General features: G+C 38.4%; 1 protein-coding gene across 2 annotated transcripts in view; it reads left to right on the forward strand.

The window, feature by feature from the left end:
- The window catches only part of PREP (prolyl endopeptidase), an 86507-nt gene that overhangs the window by 23110 nt on the left and 41109 nt on the right, over window positions 1–22288 (forward strand). For both annotated transcript variants that reach the window (XM_059842374.1, XM_059842375.1), the window contains one exon: window positions 15543–15734. In XM_059842374.1, the coding sequence (XP_059698357.1) occupies window positions 15543–15734 (192 nt within the window). The remainder of the gene's footprint in view (window positions 1–15542; window positions 15735–22288) is intronic.

Genomic DNA, 22288 nt, shown 5'->3' on the forward strand with positions numbered 1-22288 from the left:
GTCACAAGGAAAAGTTGGTATAGTATAAGCAGTTGTACCAGTGTATGTTCAATTTAATTCTAAACCACTAATACTTTTCCATGTTAAAACTTTTTTCCTATTTTAAAAATTTAATGTATCTCCCTTCAAGCACTGGTAATACTTTTTTACAAAAAGTGACTAGCCTATAAATAACATTTTTTTTCTATGTATAGTGCTAGGAAATAAAAATCCTCCAGTGTTATTTGGTAGCACCATTGTTGTTACAGTAGAAGTATCAACTCATATTTCAAGTGCGCTCTCCTGAAGTGCTCCTTTCTTGCCTTCTTGTTGGAGTAGCCTTTGGCTTTTGTGTATTAGGCTTTGTAGCCACAATGGTATGAACTGAAAGCATGGGACTTCACACCATATGGCTGTTGTTAATTGTTGGCATAGTTACCTGGTTTACTGATTGGTAGTTTTGATTTCTAGGGTATTGGATTGTTGAAAGGTATTCCTCAATATGTGTTTTGCATAGAACACAACTTAGCTTTTTTGATTCTTGCAGCTTCCCTCTTCAGAAACTTCAGAAACAGAATAAATACTGCAGTAGCTCTTTGGTGAATATTGGATCTCAAGAAACTTGTTCTCTTGTTTATGAACAGCATATTTCAGGCTAAGAAGGGGACACTACAACTGACTTGTCTACAACCAAACTTCAGCCAAGGCTGCCAGCAACTTCCACATGCACAGCCAGTTCTTCGTTATTTGTACATACCAGGTCAGGCAGGGCACTTTTCTTTCTTTGGCATCATGATCACTTTGGGAACTTAACATCAAGGCCCTGTAGAATTCTAGATAGCTTGAGCCCTAGATTGCATTGTCCTTCCAGCCAGAAGGTGTCACAGTGGCTAGAATTTCCACTCTAAGGAGTATGGCCTGTGAACATGAGTCATCTTTCAGTTGTCTGAAGAAGGCATCATCTACTTCTTCCTACTTAGGAAGTCCATAGCATGTACTACTACATACAGTAGACTACTACTATGTGCTCTATAGCACATAGTAGTATATACCACTACAGTAGTACCCATGCTGGTCTGCCTGTTAATCTTAACCTATGGGCTATTTTACTATCTCCTGAACTGTCCCAAGGCAGAACTCCACAAACTCCAGCTGTTCTTTCACATAAAAGACAACTCGCCTCCTCACCTTGACACCCTATCCTTACTAAACAACCTTTACCTATCCATGGTAGCACAACATTCCTGTGAGCTATCCCACCCTGTCTCCATAATCCCATTGAGGTCATAGTCCAGAAACTGCACGCGGACTTCTAACTCCTCCTGTTTGTTTCCATGTTGTGTGCATCAGTGTAGAGACAGTTCAGGCAGGCACGCAAGTGTTCTGATTCCTCAGTACAGGTTTGAGAGCTTCTCCGTGAGGCTGTTCTGCAGGCACTTCCTTCTTCATATGCCTATGCTTGGAGAGACTCCACTTCAGCTCTGTTTTGTGGATTGCTGTGTCTCTTTCATTCTTACCACCCAGGCTCTTGGCTTGCCTACCCCATCCACATCTTCGTTACTTGTCAAGGAATCACTTTCTCTGTTTTTCCTGGTTTAAAGCTCTGCTTACTGGGTTGTCTAACCTGCAAGGATCCTTTTGCCTTGCTTATTTCAGTGGACAACAGTGCAGCAATAGTACAGAATGGGGTAACCTAGAATTGCTGCCAAATCATTGATTTTTCTCTTGGATGTGTATGGATTAATGTCTCCTATTCCTTATTTGCAGCCTGCTTTCTGTGGAAATAAGAGATGCTTAATCCCACTTTGCTTTTGGAAGCATTGGCTCCCAAATGCAATCAGTGGTAATGGAAAAGCAGGAGTCCCAGTGGTCCAGCCCTCACAAGAATGTGGGGAAGGTCAGCTGGCCAGGCAGACATGAGACCATAATCTTGTGACATAAATTTAATCTTGTTATTCCTTGAAGATCACTCAAATGGACACCCTTATGGATTCCTGAGATGTGGAGAATGCTTTGGAAGAAATTTTTATCATCTTAGACTTGATCCACTTTCAGTCAAAGTTCTCTCCCTTGTGGATTCTCAGAGATATGAAAGTCAATGAAAATTTGTCTTCCAACTTTGATATTCACAACTGCTCTCTCCTGTGTGAATTCTTGGATGACACTCTGTTTATGCTGAATCTTAATATAATTAAGTTAGAATGTCAAATGACTTTATACAAACCCATGCACCACTAGGCCCTGCTGTTTCCAGTGTTCAGAGACTTGGGTCTCTTCATTGCATACAAGACTCTGTCTGCGTATTGTACTCACTTAATAGGACTTTTAAGATGCACCCTTCCTGTACATCTGTTTATTTGGATCATTGTGGTGTTCATTTGTCATCACTGAGAGGTTGTGGTGACCTGAGATGATGAAGTTTCAGAACCCATCTGTGGATTAGAAGGAACAGTTAAGCCTTGCTACATTTCTGTAGAGTTCCTTAAACAACCTGGTTTTTATTCTGATTTTTCTCAGAAGTGCCATCTGTAAGTCATAGATCAATTCATAGTGTGTTAGATGAGTGTGCTTTCAGCATTGAAATAAATTCTAATAGGGAAGACTGTTAAATAAATGGGGAAATGCCTTGTAATATTGTAAGCAAGTAATAGTGGCTGATATGGAGGTGTACCATTTAAAGGACCCATAGGGTGGACAAGTGGAGTAATTCTGTTTGGTTTTAAATTTGCAAGCCCATCTCCTTGAATGAGCTGAGTTGGGTATGTAATAACAAGACTAAGTTAGTCTAAGCCACATGTTCATCCAATAGCTGTTGCATCATTGGCTGCTTTGAGATCCAAAGTGGATGAAATGATTAATGAATTTTCTTACCTTGTGCTGTAATGAAGGACTCTCTGCTTGCTGCCAAATTCTGTGTTGGAGGTAAAGTGAGAATCACCTCCAGACTTGTAGGTGTGATAAGATGATGGACTGAATGTAACTATTTAGACCATTAGCTGAGGCTTCTGCTTTCCTGTGCTCTCTCAGGATGATTCAGTCCATGTGAAATACAAGTATCTCTCTGGACAGACTTGGACTCCTGTGCTGATTGCAAAAAGTGGCTTGTAGCTCACATGCTTCTAAGATTAAAGGGAGAAAAAGAAAAGAGAAATACCTCAAAACTGAAAGCAACTTGAAAAAATTAAAGCAGGAAATCTGAAAAAAGTACAAAGTTGAGGGGAGAGAGAAAATTAACTGATTAAGACACAGATGTTTGTGAAGAAGCTGTCAGAAAAAAAGAGAACTAGTTTCAGGACTATCTGAGTGAATATTAGTTATTTCAGAAATTGTACTGACTGGCAAAGGGGAAATGGGGGAAGCTGAAAAATGAAAGAAAATGGATGATATTATAGGTAGTCTAGGATCTAGCAGATAACACATCTGATATAGATGCTGTTTTAAGGACAGAGTGATTTTACAGTGAAGCTTCAATTTAGTAACCATAAAGAAGAGGTGAAATAATATTGGAGAGGCTCTGCTTAATTCAGTCAAAAACGCTTTTGCATCCTAGAGATGCTTGCTGAAGACAGAGGTGCAAATAAGTCTGATTTTGCAACTGAAAGCTGGAAATTACCATTGAATTCTTAGTTACCTTTGTTTTTAACACCTTATTAAAGTGATATTGACTAAACTGCTTCCTGGATTGTTGAAATTAATTGACCATGGAAAAGTTCTTTTAAGAGACAGGACTATGGTTTTGTAATGAAGAGCAAAAAGTAACAGAGCTAGAAATCAAGGGAAATGACCTAATATATGGAATGTACCTCAGAACTGAAGGGACACAACTGGTATTACAATCTTGTAGTAATTTTGTGCTTAGGTTGTTCTGTCCCCCTCTTCTTTTTTATCCTTCCTTCTGTAATAGACCTCTTATATCCATGTTCCTTATATCACTTCCAGTGTTTGGACCTGTCCTTGAAAATCGCACAGAGGCTGGTTATAGAAGTGTCCTTTGTACTGTTTAATTTCTATGAGATACATCAGAATTTAAGTCCTGTTTGAGCAGCAGGTCAAGATAAATGCACATGTGTGTATTTATGGACTAAAGCCACACTATGGTCATAGAAGCTCCTGTGCTCAATGTACTGACTGTGTCACTCTGCAGCAGCATCCTGGATGTAGCAGCAAGGATGAATAGGCAGACCTGACTTCCCTTGTCTGGATGGAGCAAAACAAAGGTTAGGACTTTCCTCAACTTTGAAGGAATCACAATAATAAACTATTCCTGTGTAGGTATTTTATAGGCTAGTTTCCTGTTGTTAGCTCTTCTTGTACTGGATAGCAGTATTGTGGTTTCTAGGTTGAGGCTCTTGGGTTCAGTGAAAGCAATTTGTGTTTCCATTAAGTGATTCATAGTTTGGATCCTTTTGATAGTTTGATGTACAGCTTATTTAGAAAGAGTGATTGTTTTTATAATTTTCTCATTTCACCAATAGTGAAGAAAAAGATTTTGAAAACTTCATGCAATCTGGCAATATTGCACTGGATATGTAGAGGTTGGTATGTGGCAGATTTCATATGATCAAATAAAAATTTAAGTCTTCTCTTTCATGTATAGGCTTTATTGATATAGTTTTTCATTATTTTCATTTTTGGGGACTTGTTTGATTTTGCTGAACTAGTCTATTTCTGCACACAGCTGGACATATGAAATTATGCTCATTAAATGTTTCAAATCTGGTGTCAACAACTTTCTCATACTTCTGAATTTATTTATATTGTAAGGTGATAGTTTGGAAAGAGTAAATACGCTCTACTTAAAGGTTGTTAGAATTAGGTTGGCTAGCTGATTTATGGTCTTTGTTTCTAACTTACTGTAGGTTAGAAATGTGCACAATCTTTAAAAAATATTTCTACTTATATGTTAGGAGACCTTCTTGTTCAAAATAAAGTTAATTTTGTCTGTCTGAGAGACAAAAAAGGCCTTTTCCCTCTAAGGGCACAGTAACTGGTTGAATTATTTTGCTTAAATTTGCAGGGTGGAGTGGGGAAGCAGAGTGAAAAGAGGGGGTATTCATCTTGGGAAAAGAAAGAAGAAACAGGAGTGCAGAATTAAACAGTGTGTTTCATGTGTGGAAATAAAAAATGCTTAATAAATATCTGCCTGGTAGAACTTGGAAGATGGCTGTGAATTCAGGGATGAGTCAGCTATTGTGGGAATCATCAAACAACACAATATAGCCCATAATAAGCTTACAGGAGCTCAGATATTTCTTTCCCCAGTAGGTGAAAGGAAACATGTAATTTTCCATTTTACTCTTACTTATATATGGCATGTTTTTTTAGCAAGAAAATATTTCCTTTTTAAATTTCAAATTAAACTGAACAGTTTGTGGCTGTTTTGAAAATATTAATCCAACTAGATAAGCTCATTCAGTTGAAAAAACAAAGCTGTAAAACCCTTTTTTGCTTTCTTAAATTGTGAACTTCTATATTTATGCTCAATTACGTGCCTGTCCCATTTTTGCTGTCTAGACAATACAAGTAAAAAAGTAAATTTGTACCTTTTCAATCCGAGACACTGAAAGCAAAGGTCCAGATTGTTCCACAAGAATAATCAAGAAATGGAACAGAATGATTTTGCTAACAGTGTAAAGTAAATTGCTTTGAGGAAGAGGAAACCTCTGGTTTAGCTTTCTCACAAGTTATCTTTTTATGAAATATGTTTTTTCCAGTATTTGCCACTTAATTGTTGCTTTAGTAATCTTGAATTAATACATTTCATTAGCTTCCTTCACAGCATGAGTTGTTGCTTCTTTTTGTATATACTGCCTTTAAATAATAAGTGAGGTGATAATGATGTCATCAAAGACTCTCTGGAAGAGAGAACATTGTATTAGTTCTGTTGTACTGAAGGAAGTTGTGTCCTGTGCATTCATAGATTGTTCATGTATTTCTCAGGCTTGAATCAATGGATGTTAACTTGTCCTTTGTTGAGTGGGAAATCATTTTAGTCTATGAATGGAGATCACATCTAATAAATGGGAGTAGACTATTTCTAAATGTTCAGGAGACTTAAAAGGATTTAACTTGTCTATTTCTGCATCTGAAAATTTAGGTGTGTCAATAATCTTCCCCCTTTACTGTGTCATGATATTTTTGTCAACAGCTGTAGATTAATCGAATTGGCCGTGCAGTCTCCTGTGATATTCCTTGTCAGATTGTTTTCCTCAGAAGATAATCTACACAGCAGTGTTTCTGTTTCTTTCCATGAATGGTACAGGGAGCATCTGAGCATCTTTTCTGCCTTCCAGATTAGCTAAAATGTTCTTCATGCTTTCCTTCCCCCCTTCACAGGGTTTCTGCTGTATACAGACTGAGTCATTTTCCTCTTGAAATGTTCAGGTTGCTTGCTAGGTTTTTAAGCAGGCCATTGTAAGCTACTTGTGCCAAGAGTGCTCCTTTTTAGAATAGAAAATCACTGTGCTAAGTAACCTATGACAAAAATGTAATTGTTTCATTTTAATGGGGATTTTAAATTAGTCTGAAAAGGTAAGAGATTTGGGGAGATATTGTTTCCCTTCCTCCCCTACTACCATAGGAGTTTTGTGAATTCCCCCCAGATTAACCCAGTTTGAGGCATAGTTTTTGTGACAAAACTCTTTGTGTTAGGAATAACCAGGTTTACCAAGTGGAATTTTATGTTTACAACTTACTTAACCAAACACACCTTTAAAAAGATTTTTATATCATATCAGTATTTTACAAATACTCCATTTCTCAAGACCTTAGGTCGTAATTCACAGTATTGTGGCAAAGCAATGCTGTGAGAAGACCCTCTGGGAGAAGACAGATGGCTGTTCTTTAAGCTTTTGGGGTAACTCCCTTGCTGTACTCTGTTTCAAATAACTTGGGATATGGGACCTCTTCCCTTTGTGCGTTGTTCTTCCTCTTTAGTTCCTTGTGGGGTGAGGTTTAGAAAGATCAGGGACAAAATTATGGGATTCTTGTCCAGATTTGACCACTCTGTCAGCCAACTGATAAGGGTTAATTTTGCCTTATGAATCAGTAGCAGGAGTGCAGTGCCTGTTGGGTCAGGAAGGGCAGCACTGTGGGTTCATGACCAGAAGGTTATTCCCTCATTCAGTACTCCAGATTTCCCTACTTATCTTGCTAAGCTGCTTGTAGGCTTTTCAACTCTTGGCTCCTGTAACAAACATTTAAAAGTGATCTAATGCTAAGTATTTCTTTAAAACCCCACATATTTACCCAGTAGCTGAGCACTGTAAGGCACAGTTTTTGGTAGCTATTTTATCAAACTTGGCTTTCACAAGACGGACAGCACTCAGGTTTGCTTGTTTGTTGAACCAGGCAAACAAGAAAACTTCTTTCATTAATCGCTTTGCTTAACTGTTCATGGTATACCAGGAAATGCCTCATAGTAGCCAAACAGCTGGATACACAGTAATCAAGCAATTGTTTATTAGCAAACCTTGTTGTACACCTTACCAGAAAGAAACTCCAAAAACCAAAAGAACCCAACCAACCAAAAAAAAAAAAAAAACAAACACCAAACAAACCACAAAAACAGTGGTGTTTTTTTTTTTTATGTAGCATGTCTCTTCATGCTTCTGTGCCTGGTAATAATTCTGTTTTTCCCTTTTCTTGAGAAATGAGATTGTTTCTTTTTTATTAGATTGTTAGCCTTGACTGTTTACTCTTTTGAATATGTGATTTGGTGCTCTGAAGAAGGAATTTAGCATCAATCTGTTGGTGTGCAACAAGAAATAAATGAAAGCTGTTTAATTACCCTCGGCTATGAACGTAGACCAGCATGACATGGCCTATTGGTCTTGTTGAAGTTGTCCTTAGTATTGACCTTTTTCTTTATTTTGTATTGTGGTAGCAGCTGGGAAACCTAATGAAAAAATCAGGATCCTCTTGTGAACACTATAGAACTGTTTTATGAGTTACTGACTCAGAGCTTTGAGTCAAGCCCCACTTCGATCTTCCTGGGGGACCTGAAGCATGAGAGCAGAGGGGAAAAAAGAAGGGATATAAACCAACCTGGGGAGCAGAAGAGGTGGCTCTTCTTATAACCTTTGGGTGTGTAGAAACATAGCCTTAATGAAAAGCTGCAGTGATTTCTGGAGTGCAGTAAGCTGAGAGGGTTGGCTGATTGGAAAGCACACCTGAGTTGTTGGATTGGAAAGGAAGCTAAACACAGATTTGTTTTAAATAGGAGGTACAGGGACTTTCTGGAGAATGAACAGTGATAGGGGCTCTTATGCTTGGGCGCTGGGCTGCTTGAAGGTTTATGTCTGGTGGGAACAATGTGAGCTGGTGGGAGGACACATGCAGGGGAATAGGAGCTAGTGAAAAATACTTGAGAACCACTGGCTTGAAAAGATGTGATAAAAATGGAGCAAACACAGAAGTTCACAGCTTAGTCATTTTCAGCTGGAATTGCTTTGTATTAGACTGGCAGGGAAAGGTTGCAAGGAAGAATTTAAGATCAAGGCTATCAGTCAGAGTTTTTTAAAATTCTGTTTCTATGTTTAGAATGTTGGGGTTTTTTCCTTACACTAAAAAAGCATGTATATGACTTAAGGGCAGGTGGAAAAAGTTAATGTTTGTCCACTTCAGTGTTGAAAATAGGATTGTTTGGCCTTTTGTGTTTTAGTTTAGCCCTGCAATTTATCAGGCTCTCTTAATAAATAAATAAGCAATGAACAGTGCTATATACAGTAACATCAAAGGGATGAGTCAGCATGTGCTGTGTAGCCTGAAATAGTGGATCAAAACCTTTTTAATGAAAATGAACAAGAGACAGTGAGGTGACAGTAGGCATCAGCTGTAAAGTGGAATGTAGTGAGAGGGAGAATACTCTTCCATGTTTTGAAAAACTTTTCTTTGATTGAAGTAACTTTTAAAAAAAGTTTCAAAAATAAATATCAGAACAATGCTCTTTTATCATAACAAATGGGGAGAAAAAAATTAGTTTTCTTGAAAAATATGTGGAAGGATCAACAATAGAGTGTTTAAGAAAAATGTTTCATATCCCTTAAATGTCAGTTTCAGAGTTTTGCTTTCACTGTATTTTTTATTTATTATGCATAAATATAAGTATAAATACATACTTTATATGTATTTATTTTTGGAGGGAAATTATTAGCAGTAAAAATAAATAAAATTAGTGACAAAAAAGCACTATGGGGTGTCACCTATTTGAATTTCTGTAAGACATTTGATGTGATCCCCTACAATATCTATTTCTCTAAATTGTAGATTTGGGAATTTGATGGGCAGATTTTTGTGTGGATGAGGTATTGGTGGATGATCACATCCAGAGGGTAGTGGTCAACCAATTCAGTGTCCCAATAGACACAGGTGATGAGTGTCTGTGGTCCAATGGGACCATAGGTACTCAGGGGTCCCGTACTGGGAGCAGTGCTGGATAGGCAGTGGGATCGAGTGCACCTTCAGCAAGACTGCAGACATCACTGAGCTGAGTTGTGCTTCATACCTGAAGGACAGGATACCATATAGATGGACATGGACAAGCTGAAGGAATGGACCCATGGGAACCTCATGAAGTTCCATAGGGTCAAGTGCAAGGTGCTGCGCCTGTGTTGGCGTAACCCCCTTTATCAATGCAAGCTGCAGGATGAAGGAATTGAGAGCAGCCCTGCTGTGTCTGAAAAGGACTTGGTATTGGTGGATGAGAGGCTGGACATGACCCAGCAATGTGCACTCACAGCCCAGATAACCAGTTGTATACTAGGCTGCATCCAAAGCAGCATGGGCAGCAGGATGAGGGAGGGGATTCTGTGCCTCTGCCATTCTCTCATGAGACCCCATCTGGAACACTGCACACAGCTCTGGGGACCCCAGCACAGAGAGGACATTGACCTGTTGGAGTGGGCCAGAGAGGACCATGATGAAGATCAGAAGACTGGAGCCCCTCTCCTATGAGGAAAGGCTGAAAGAGCTTTGGTTGTTCAGCCTGCAGGAGAGAAGGCTTCAGGGAGACCTTGCTGCTGCCTCGCAACTTTGAGGGAGTCTATAAGAAGGGTGGGGAAAAATTTTTTAGCAGGGCTTGTTCCCGTACAAAAAACAGTAATGGTTTTAAACCTCAAAAAGGGTAGGTTTAGGTTAGACAGAAGGAAGAAGATTTTTAAAAGAAATGTGTTAAAACATTTGAACAGGTTGCCACATCACAAAGAGGTGATGGATGCCCCATTCCTGAAAACATTTAAATTCAGGTGGGACGGGGCTTTGAGCAACTGGGTCTAGTTGAAGATGTCTCTGTTCATTGCACAGGGATTGGCATATATGACCTTTAAAGGTACTTTCAAATGCAAACTATTCTATGAAATTAAATAGCTTGCTGTTAATTTGAGCAAGGACGTCTTCATGCTCCTACTCTCTGACTGGACATTACATTCATAAATCACAGAACCATAGAATGTTGAGGGGTTGGAATGGACATGAAAGATCATCCAGTCCCACCCCTGCCTGCCATGGGCAGGGACACCTCCCTTTAGACCAGGTTACTCAAAGCCTTATTCAAGCTGGCTTTGAACACCACCAGGTAAATAGTATTCATAATGAAGTTATTTTTTAGATGAGGTATTTGTGCTTTAATCTGTTTGTATTAGAGAAAGTGTGGTGTGAGGGAGAGAGATTAGCTTGGATGCCTGCTTTTCAGTTGCTGTGTTCTGCTGTCTGAGGGCATGAGCTATTACTCTCTCAAAATGAATCATATATATTCTCTTCTCCTGTCTTTTGAGTGATTATCCCAGTGGAAGTAAAATTGGAGCCTTGAAACTGATTGAGAAATGTCTGTTCATAAAAGTGCTTGATTTCTTTCTCCTGGATTAATCTTTGAATATATCTTGGCATGTCTGAACTTTTTAACTCAAAGGAATGAAGATTGCTTCCTTCCATTTATTTATACTTTAGATGGCAAATACATTAACTTTCCATGATCATCGAGTAGCTGCCAACCATTGTCTGCAAGATGAGTTGTACCCTCTCAATACAAATGCAGAAGTTACATTCCTTTTTAGGACATCCTAATATCTCCTTTACAGTATTTCCTCCCTCCGATGTTTATAAATGAAGTCAGGTCCCAAGACATAGAGAGATCTTACTTTTAAAGAAAGTCCAAATTGTTTGAAAACATCTCTTGCCTTTGGAGATCAGAGTGAGAAAATTAAATATTTGTTTCTTTGAAGAAAAAGAGGGAAAAAACCCTGAGTTCTTTTCCCTTGCTGCCTTGCTCAGAGCAGGGGCTTGGGAGCAAGCTGAGTATTGCATGATTCAAGAAGAAATTAGATTCTGATGTGGAAGTAGATGTCTGAGTGAAGGACTCTGCCATTCAGTTTCCAGAATATGTAATGAACATGCCACTAGGGCCCTGAAATAGTCTCTCCTAATCTGATGTATGCTGTATGAGGTTCTGTCTTCTATTGAATGTAAAACCTACTGTGGATTAGTACTGTGAAACACTGTAAAAGGCTGCCGAGAGAGGTGGATACAGGTATTCAAATCTGGGTTGGACAGTGCATTAAGCACGTGGTCTAGTGGAACTTGACCCTATCCCCATGGCAGGGTGGTTGGAACTAGATGGCTTTTAAGCTCCCTTCCAACCCAAATCATTCTGGATTCTGTGAAAATCTGGGAGTTAAAAAATCATGATCTTTTCTTAGGTAGAAGTTTATTTACTTAATGTGTGTACTGAAATAAAATGTGGCATCATTCTTTGGGTTAGAAAACCTGTCCTGTTGTTATGAGCCAAGCCTCCTGGTTCATTTCCTGAGCTTTCTGCCCCATTTGTAGAAAAGCTGTCTTGCAAAAAATGACGAGACAGAATGAAATTTATGGAGGTGAGCATTTATATCTTCACCTGATCATTTTGACTGTTAGAGCACTTGAAAAAAGCCAAATGCAAGTGTTTGCCTTTTGAAAACTTTTTTTCCCAGTGTCTGATAAGCCTACTGTTAAACCCTGTCTCTCCAGTACACAGACAAGAGGTTATTTGCCATTAATTGATTGTTTGGCCTTTCCATGAAACATGAAATACGGAAGTATCAAGAACATTTCGTGAAGTGATTAACATGACTCTCGGCCACTCTATTCTTTCTGTATAAAGAGGGTTGGTAACAAGACCTTGTGATATTTCATGCTCTTACCAATTTGTTCAAATTAACTTTTCCTTCTCCTGTAGTCGTCATTCACAGACCTGCTTCATCACCCAGACCTCTCAGCAGACCGTGGAATATTTTACTATGTTCAGAGGCCAGTACAAGATTGAGGGCTTATTCTGTGATGCTTACTGAAACAGTTCCTCTTCTGATCTTCTATGCATCTAAAAACTTTGTTTAAAAATTCTGTCTGTAACACTGAATGTTGCTTTTGTTATTTGCAGAAGCCTAGCTCTGTAGAATTATGATTTTCTGTTGTGTGATGTGGCTTTATTGTCCACTGAATTCTCCCTGCAGTTTCTATTGTAATGCAGTTATGTGGTGATGAATAACTGATTGGTATAAAACATACAGGCAAAACCATCTCTATCTTTTAACAAATGTATTTTAATAGAAGGACTGGCAGGGGAAAAGATTAGGGTATAGCTGTGGTATACAGGAAACTGTCATGCTTTTCCTGTATATAATAAATCTATTTCATTGTGTCCTTATGTGGATTAAACTGAAGTCTTCAGCATTTCAGGTGTTAAGAGTAGCCTTAGACTAATGCCACTTCTCAGTGATTCTTCTCAAAGACACACGTTCTCAGAGGGGTGCTGGTTAAACCTGTGAATGCCTTATCAAGATCGAGTTCTTCAACTCTTTTCTCTCCTTTTTATGAAGAATGTACTGAATGTCTGTCCTTCACCTTGTTTGTCAAGTACTTTTTGAACATACTCTTCTTTTGTTACGGAGGGACTATGCCAGAGTGCTTGACATGGGGGCAGTGCCATGCTAGTAAGCTCGATAGGCCTGTCCCTTCCTTGTGTTGCCACTGGCATGATCTGGGGAGAAATGATGTCTGTCTCCATCACTTTTCAGCCATATTGGTGCCTGTGTTTGTCATCAAGTTGTTATTTCTAGCCCAAAGGAGAAGGCTAAGCAGGAGCATCTGAAGCAATGCAAGAATATCCCTTTCAGTCACAGCCACAACTAGGTCACCTGCAACCAAGCATAAAGAATCATCCTCTTACGGCTGATACCTGTGTCATTGCAAAGGATTTGTTCCTCTCACTGGAGAACTGCAGCACATACCCTGTGCAGCAATGATGTGTCTGATGTAGGGGCTGCCTGTAGTTGCCTCTGATCCTGGATTAGATGTTGGTGTATTTTACCACTTCAGTAAGACACTGGTTTAGAGGTAATTCAACTGCAATATTTGTCTTCTAAGAACTACATAAAAGCCACTTTAATAAGATGGATGCTCTTGGTTTTGTATAATCACAGCAAAGTGTACCTCTGCAGAACATCAACCCTCTCACTTATTTACTAGCTTCTCATTTGGGAGTGGATGAATGAGTTGCAAGGAAGCAATGTAAATCCCTAGTGTCACATTATTGTCCTTTTTCTTCATGGAATCCAAGTTCTGTTGCACTCATGGAGACTACAACTATTGTGCACATTTGCCATTAAAAAAGTGGTTTTTTTCAACAGTCCAGCAATTTCTTTTTATGAAGTCTTGTACTTCAGTATGATGGTTCATTCTGTCAGATACCAGTATTGTTATGGTGTTACTCTGCAGTTAAAGTCTTTATTTGCTAAAATAAAACGCCGTGTGACTTGGGATCTTGAAATGGTTTCATGGTGTTTGCTGTGTTTGCTGTAGGATGGATTTGCTTTGTTTTTACTGGGCATAAAAGCAGGTTTTTTCTGTGTAACTCACAGCAACTGGAATGACTTAGCAGGATTTTTCTTCAGCATGAAACCCCTCGAGAAGGGCACAACTTTGGATCTCAGGAAAAATAAAATTTAAGGGGCAGTGTATTCACTGAGGATACTAAATTGACTGGATTGTGTGGAAAGTTCATACTACAGTAGGACACAAAGTGGAATTCAATCGCTTTGCATGAAGAGACAGGGAAGTTTTCTTTAAACCAAAATGGCAATTAAGAGATACAAACTTTATGAATGTACCAGGCCTGACTATACTCTGTTATTACATCTAATGGGTTTAAAATGACCTTAGTCATCTCACTGCTTCCTCAATTATTCTTTTCTTTTTTTAAATTTACAGTAATTACAGCTTGGCTATGATCTACTTGCATTATTCTTCTCAGTTTTTAATATTATAGAATAAGCTGAAATGCTTTTTTATTGATACAAACATTGCATTTTAAAGTTTCACAGACAGATTTGTGAACAGTTTATTTGTTTGAACTTAAAAGCAAAAACCCAACGTGTAGCTTTAGAAAAGGGGCAGACAATGCACTAAATGTTATTTTAAGATATAAGTTTCAGATGTCAATAAGGATTCTGATTTTTGAGCATAGCTAATGTATGATGCTTGCAATAGTAAGTTTGGGTGATAGGTTGGGTTGTACATATCACAAGTATATCACATATCTTATCTAGCCTTGCTGCTTTTTCTTTGTACTAACATCTCAACCTATTGCAAAACAGGAAAATGTGAATAAAAAGCAGTGGAGTCTTAAAATCCCATCTTCAGGTTGAGTCAGTACTACCCACTCTCAGTACCACAGTCTGAAACTGAGGCAATTCATTTTTGAGAGAAGTCTGCTTCTTTTACTGAGTGATATTCTAAGAGATTGATAGGCAAAATGCAGTTTCTTTCTTCAGAAACCCAGATGTTTTTGCTAACTGTAGTTGTTCTTTGATGGTGACAAATTTCTGCAGAACAGCATTTCAGGAATGTTGTTTCTGAGTTGAAAGAAAAATTCCTCATCTTGAAGTTTATTGTACTCATTCCAATAGCATCATTTCTATTCTTTGGGAAGTTCTGGGCTTTTAAGGAGAATGGAAAACTTTCCATTCAAAGTAAAATTTTTGCAGGTACTAAAATCCCCAAACATTTCTTTATAATTAAATAGTAATTTTAGAAAAGTCGTTAAAAATAAAATTGCACTTGAAAGCTTAGTGCAGTCTATCAACTTAGCTGCAGCCCTTCATTTTAAGTCTGTAGAAGGGGGCACTTGTGAGCTCCCTTGACGAGAACCTGACGTGCTCGGTGGCGTTGGCTTCACAGCAGCCACTGTGGTAGGAGCATTGCTGTGGCAAGCATTTGAACTCTCCAGAAGCCCCTTAGGAAAGCTGGTGAAACACAAGCCATAATTCTATCAGTATTTTGCTAGAAATTCCTCCAAACCAGTCATCTTAACACATCTGTGAACTGGCATTTTTACACTGCAGCCTATTGATCTGCGGCAGTCTTTGGAAGTTCTTAATACCTGGTGCACATTCTGGCCTTTCCCTGACTGTGCTGCTTCTGCTCACCACCATTGCTCAAGAAAGAGCCTGCAGCAGTTGTCAGGAAGGCCTTGCCCTCAGTTGTTGGAAGGTTTTATTCGAGGAATTGACTTTCTGTGTTTGATCTTACAGGAATTCTTCAGTGGGTGAAGCTGATTGATAACTTTGAGGCTGAGTACGAGTATGTCACCAATGAGGGAACAGTGTTCACTTTCAAGACAAACCGCCATTCTCCAAATTATCGGTTAATCAACATTGACTTCAGTGATCCAGAGGAATCCAAGTGGAAAGTTCTCGTCCCTGAACATGAAAAAGATGTTCTAGGTAAGAGTTCATGTCAAGTTAAAGACATTAGGTTCTGCTTTTTCCAAATTAATTCAGTAATTAGTCTGTTGAATGATCTTTTACAGACCTTCTTGCTTTTTTCCTGTGTTTAAACTTTGGTTAGGGTTTGTAATTTAAAAGACTTGCTGAGATACAAGCGATTCAGAACAGAACATCTCTTTCTCTCTCTCTCCAGCATCCTGTGTGGTCCTGGTGAAGTTGCTTCATCTGTCCTTGTTTTAATTCGGTGCTTGTAGGAAATGAGGGGAAAGTGTTTTCCTGCTTCATGTCAGTGAAATAAATGTTTACTAGACAGTCAGTGATTACAACAAGAGGGACTTTGTAAGCAGAAGGAAGGGAAAGAGCAAATCTGGCAGTACTGCAACATGCTTTGAACAGTATTGGTCAGAATTTGAGACAGGATTTCTTTTGTTCCTGGAATAAGAGGAGTAAACAATACTTGAAAAAAAAAAGCCTTAGGAAGGTTTAAGGGCATGGAATTCTTAAAGTATAGAAGCAAGTTCAAAACATAAATGTTTGGTTTTGATATAATTAAAATAAAGGTGTCTTTTTTAATCCTATCATTTTGCAGAAAGTTCTGTGAAAGCTTAGAATTCATTTCAGATAATACAGAAGAACCACCTTTGAGCTGTTTTTTGACAGATGCCTCATGTGCATTTATGTAGTTTGCTCTCCATACAGTACAAGGTATAATTATGATTTATCTGACTAGCATAATTAGTTATTCAAAAATCTCTGAATTTTTGATTAATCGATTTTTATACAAATTCCTTCATGTTTGCTACTTCTCCAGTGAAGAGCTGCTTTGTAGAATGAGTAGAATTCTCTTTGTGTATCTGATTTCATATGTACATATAGTGTACCTTCTGTCTTTCCTCACTGAGACAAACCTATTTTACTACATTTCAAAGTCATCTTAAGGCTTTTGTCTCTTTAAAAAAAATCTTTATTTCTGTCTGCAGTTCACAATGTGTCCTGTGTGATTTCTGCCCCAGCCTAGATGTCCCCAGTGTGACATAAATGTTGATTCTAAACATATCCAGAATTGTAGTGATGTTGCAAATGACTGGGGTCTAGAACATTGAGAGAATTTTAGTGAATGGAAATATAGCAAATTAGAGTTTGATGAGGCACAAATCTTTTCTTAAGATTGGAAACTATTTTAATCAGGAGCAACCTGCATCTTAAATGAAGTATGTTTCAAGTCCTAAGCAGAGAATTAGTAATAGATATAAGTGAAAAATTGCTTCCAAGCCTTAATTTTGGTCATGTGCAAATTCACACATGACCAGTGTGTTAAGCTGTGCTTAAGTTATGAGGGCCAACAGTTTATAAGGCAGGACCAAACTTGGACGTGGTGAGTGTATAAACAGAATGGGACAGAAACCTGTGACTGACATGAAATGTGGTTGCCATGTGTGGATTTACATGGAGAGTGGTCTAGGCAGCCAAAGGAGCTTTGACCAGTGGCTCTATAAGCCCTAATTATCTATTACTTCCGAGTAAGATAAATGCCAGGTCTGCTCTTCCCTAGGCTGTGGTATTTAGCTCAGCTCCGTTTTGGTTTCGTTCTAAAGACAAAGTCGTGATGAGTTCATGTTCGTGCACAAACAAAAAAAAAAAATTAATGCATGCAGCATTCATTTAATGGCTTAGACATGACAGCCTTGACAGCACAGACTTAACAAGAACTGCACTAAAAACCTGAAAGCTCAGATAAATGGGTTTGCTGAGGACACTGGCCTTTAGACTGTAAACCCAACAGGCATAAGAGTTTAAAAGTGTTCAGCTCTTAAACACTTGAAAGCAAACATAATCTGTCTTATAAAACCATCAGGGTGACTTTCAGGAATATGTTGTGTGTCATTAATCTTTTACTGTACTTGAATGTGAAGCCAGAACAGGCAATCATATGTCTACTTCTCTCTATAGCTTTTTAGAGTCATATGTAAAGAAATTGGATTGACCTAACAAATGAAAAAGTCTCCGTAAGAAGATGAGTTTTAAGTAGATCTTAAATCTATAGTAAATCTTACGGAAAAGTAAATTTAAATTCTTCAGTTGCTTCTTTGTTACGGACAAAGACTGGAGATTAATGTTGTATCTATCATGTTCAGGAAGTTGTAGTCCTGAATAAATAAGAAACCTCACTCCTTCACTTGATGTAGCCAGCAAGCAAACCAGTCTCCATGTCAGGCTCTTTTAATCATTACAAGTTTTGTTAAGGAAGACATAATTATAGCGATGACAGTTAATAATTTGTTCTTGAAAACCTTGGAGTCAAGTGAATTTGCTTTGGGTGATAAAGAGATGACAGTGTAATGAAGCTCCTTCTGCAAAAGCTAAGACAGCAGTGATTCAGAGGGTAAATGGGTATTACTGCTTTTTACTTACGTGTGGGAGTGACTTTAACAAGATGTAATTTAGCTGTATTAGTATTCCTTCACAAGCATTATAGTTAGTGGTACCCTAGGTCACAAATGTGTTTTATTGGGATATGTGGATCCTACTCTGGTATGACCTACCAAGAAGACATAGCCTGTTCATTTCTGTGTCTTAACTTAGATTCAATTTCATAAAAGCTGCAGTTACAGAAATAGATTTATTTACAACTAATAAATTCATGATTGAGAATTAAGAATCTCTACCAGTGTCCATCACTGGCATAAAGAGATGTTCCACAAAGTATCATTGTAGTCTTAGAAAGATGCTACAGCTAATACAATCTAACCAAGGAATGAACACACATGCTTACATGATGATGTGAATGTCATTTGGTTTCCTCAACATATTCTTTAAGATAGACTTTTCTATTGGCTTTGACCCTTTCTTTTTCAATAACTGTTTATAAGTGAGATAATTTGGGAAATAAGAGGGGAAATCAAGCATATTCCTGCAGTGAAGCTGTACACGCACTTCAATTTACAACTGTCAGTGGGGATTTTACACAGGGATGAGGTAAATTTAGGGAAGAAATAAATGACGGCTGTTTTAAAAGGAAATTGAAGAGGGTGCCTCAGAGCATATTGTAGTGTGATGAAGCTAATTTCCTTCCCTTTGGAGTTTGTTTATCAAGTGTTAATTTTCAGGGAGTCTACAATAAAACCACAGGAGAGATTCACATCTGACATTGAACTTGTACTTTAAATGACCACACAGCTTCAAGAAGCCTGCTGAATTGAAAGGCAGCTATGAGACTGTAACTGCAGACTGACCATAACAGACCTGCAACCCTAGTTCTAAGGCACAGGATAAACCTGCTGGGTTTAGAAGGTTAAATGATTTATTTTGAGAACTGTGGCACCCCCCACTGCACCCTGAGTGCTCAGTACTGGTAGAGCAGGGCATCTGGAGAGCAGCAGTTAGTATCCAGCCCTTTCCTTGTGGCAATGAAAAGCAGATCTCCTGCGTAAGGGGAACTGAGGAGTAAGACAAATTCCTGAATGCATTGTAGATGAGGAGGGGATCCTGAACAGTTCCTTGAATCTCAGTTGGCCATTTAATAACTAGAGGCAAAGCTAGCAGTGCTTCCTGTACCTTGTACACATCTGCACACCTAAACTCAGTGCATGTAAAATGCTTTCCCTCCCTCAGCTACAATTCCCAACTGGAAAATAGTATTTTTCTTTATACCTTTAACCTGGTAACTAATTCATAAATGTGTGGGAGATGGGGAGGTGAGTTACTGCAGCTGAAATTTGTGGTTTGGCACCACAGTGAAGCCAGGAGGGAAAGTTCGGAAGCAGCACCAAATCCTTGACTTGTTGAAATTGGTTGAAGCTTTCCCATTAACTTTAAAATGGCAGGCTGCCACAGAGGATGGGGTCTCAGTGAGAAGATACGTGCTTTATATGGTGAGGCCTTGTCAACATTTACTCACACATTTCAGAATTATTCATGTTTTATTCTGTAAATTGCCCATGCTTAACTGCAAGTCTAGTCATAAGTATCCTTGAGTGATGGTTACAGGTCATTCTAGTTGAGATCAGCATTGGTACCTGTTAATCTGCAGAGACACTGAAGTTCATGGTCAGTGTCTGTGATGACCAAAAAAACTGCCATGACCTTCCAAGTCTGTCTTGCAGCTACAGCTTTGGCGTCCATTGAAATCCATTAATTATTCTCACTCAACAGTACGTGCGTTGAGTGGACACAGAAGCACAGCGCGCATCAAGTAACTCAGCAGTTCCTGCTGAAGCTCTGTGCCTGCTTGGCTCCTCTAGCGTGGTGTGTTCTCCATCAGCATTTCAGCCTGCCTCTGTCAAGGCATGTTTGTACTTTCAGACACTTAACATGCTGTAGTTAGTGCTGCAGAAAGGAAAGGTCAAAACTGTTTTAAGTCATTAAGGTTAGCGGCACTAACCTTAATATTTAGTGTGAGGATTCAACCCTCTTTGTCACTGAAACTGTTTCAAAAAGTTGTTCATAGCAACATTGCGGGTGCCAAGTTAGCAACTTTGTGACTAATGACAACTGTCAAAAGAAGAAAAAATGGGTTTTGTAAAGTAGCAGTATCTGAATTGAAGGTTGAACTAGAAGTTCTCGACACAGTTGAGCTCAGTTTTCTAGGCCTTGTTAAGAATTGTATCTCCTCTAGCCCAAATTTAGCTATTGAAGAATTGTGTGTAACCTACTGTCGTCACCAAAGTGGTCACTGTACTCTTCAGAGAGAATTGGCCAGTACCAAGGATAATTTCACTCCTGCTTTCACTACTTAGGACTGCCTCCAAGTGTGTTCATCTCTCTCTGATGCCTGAAGCAAGAAGCTCAGGTTGGAGAAGGCAACCTCTTAGTGTTTATTGTGTATTAATATAAATCCTGTGCCTGATGGATGTTGGAAGTAGATAGGTTGATAAATTAGATGTATCCCAGAGAGTAGCTGCTCTGTTTATTGGTACTAACTGAAAATAAATTGACCTATATATTGGACAGATTTTGGATAGTTAGATTTTTTAAAACAATCACTTGTGTATATGCACACGCTCAGCAAGCAATTCACAGTATCCCAGAATAGGGTGTCCAAAATAAATGGTTCATTTGCACTCTAAAGGTGCTTATTTCTTCTCCCCATTTGTCTATAAAGGGTGCCTACAGCAATGGTGTCAGGCTTAGACAAGAGATTTGAAATCACAGTCTTACAAGTTCCTCTGTAGGAAATACGGAGGCATGCAGGATGCGTCCTTTACTGCACGAGTAAAACCAAAAGGTTGTCTGCTAATGCAACACACCCAACAGTATCTGTGGTTCTCAGTGCTGAGCATGGGAATAACAGAGACTCAAAGCTTGCAGTCAAAAATAGCTCTTGTTAAAAATTCAGCATTGTTTTAGCTTGCTGTGTATATGTGTTGGCTCTTAGTGTCTTCTTTTACTTCTGGTTTTTCAAGACTGCTTCAGTGTTTTGCTCTATTTTGATTTTTGCATTTCTTTGTAGCTGCCATTACTGTAAGTTTTGGAGGCAGTTAGCAATGCACCCAACCCAGTTATAATACAGGTACTGTACACAGAAGCTGTGTTCCTAAATTTCATGGAATGTTTTAAAAACGTCTTGCATTGGCTTCTCATCTGTTATCTCCACCTGAGAGCATCTAATTTGTAAACCAAAGAAGTGATGGAGAGTTGATATTGCTGCTTCCTAGGCAAGTTCCTTAGTAGCACAAATCCCCACATAAGCCAGCAGCCTTTTTCCTGAGCAATTGAATCTTTCTAATAAAAAGAGTAATACCTCTTCATAAATATATAAGTCAAAGTAATAATGAACATCAGCTCTTAAAAAAAAAATCCATTGAACTGAATTGTTTAATCAAATAATTTGTTTGGAATTAAAGTATCACCACAATGCAATTTTAAAGTAAAAATCCCTTAATTTTTTTTTTTTTTTGTTGGGGCAAATTTATATATTATATACATTTGAAGTTGGTCTGGGAGTGTTTATAATCCATTTTGTGAAATTTTTTTCAAGAAATTTTGAGAGTAAAACTGGACGTTTTAATTATAGATGTGGTTAAGAATACCAGAGGAGTTCATGGGATCTCCTCCTCACTGCAGAGGCAGTAATTCTGCAATTAAAAAAGGTGCGTTGCTGTTGCGATGCTAACTTTTAAATTTGTATTTTGTATGAATTTCATAAACCACATAAAAATGTTGGAAAATTTGTGGAGTGACAATGTAAAAAATATTTTAAATTACTACATATTCTCCTTGTGTATACAGCCAAGAGCGATTCTCTATTTCAAAATATGTAATTGAATAGAACTACTAACTTACGTTTATTATGTTCTCCAGCATCACTTAAGAAATTTTAGCCACCCTAGAGCTAAAATTACACATCTATTATTACACTAATTTATAAACAGTGTTATTTTATGCTGTACCTTGCTAATTCAGGTCATGGCTAAAATTTCAGTTAGTGTTCTCTGGGGCTCTAGTTAGAAAATTCCCAGATTTAGACCAGAAGCTCATGAGGGTGTTGGAAAGTTTGAGGGTTAAAAAAAGTATGAATGGTGGTGTTTGAGAAGAGAGGAGTAGTAAAGCTT

This window comes from Haemorhous mexicanus, chromosome 3 (genome assembly GCF_027477595.1).
Source record: "Haemorhous mexicanus isolate bHaeMex1 chromosome 3, bHaeMex1.pri, whole genome shotgun sequence".
Taxonomy (NCBI): domain Eukaryota; kingdom Metazoa; phylum Chordata; class Aves; order Passeriformes; family Fringillidae; genus Haemorhous; species Haemorhous mexicanus.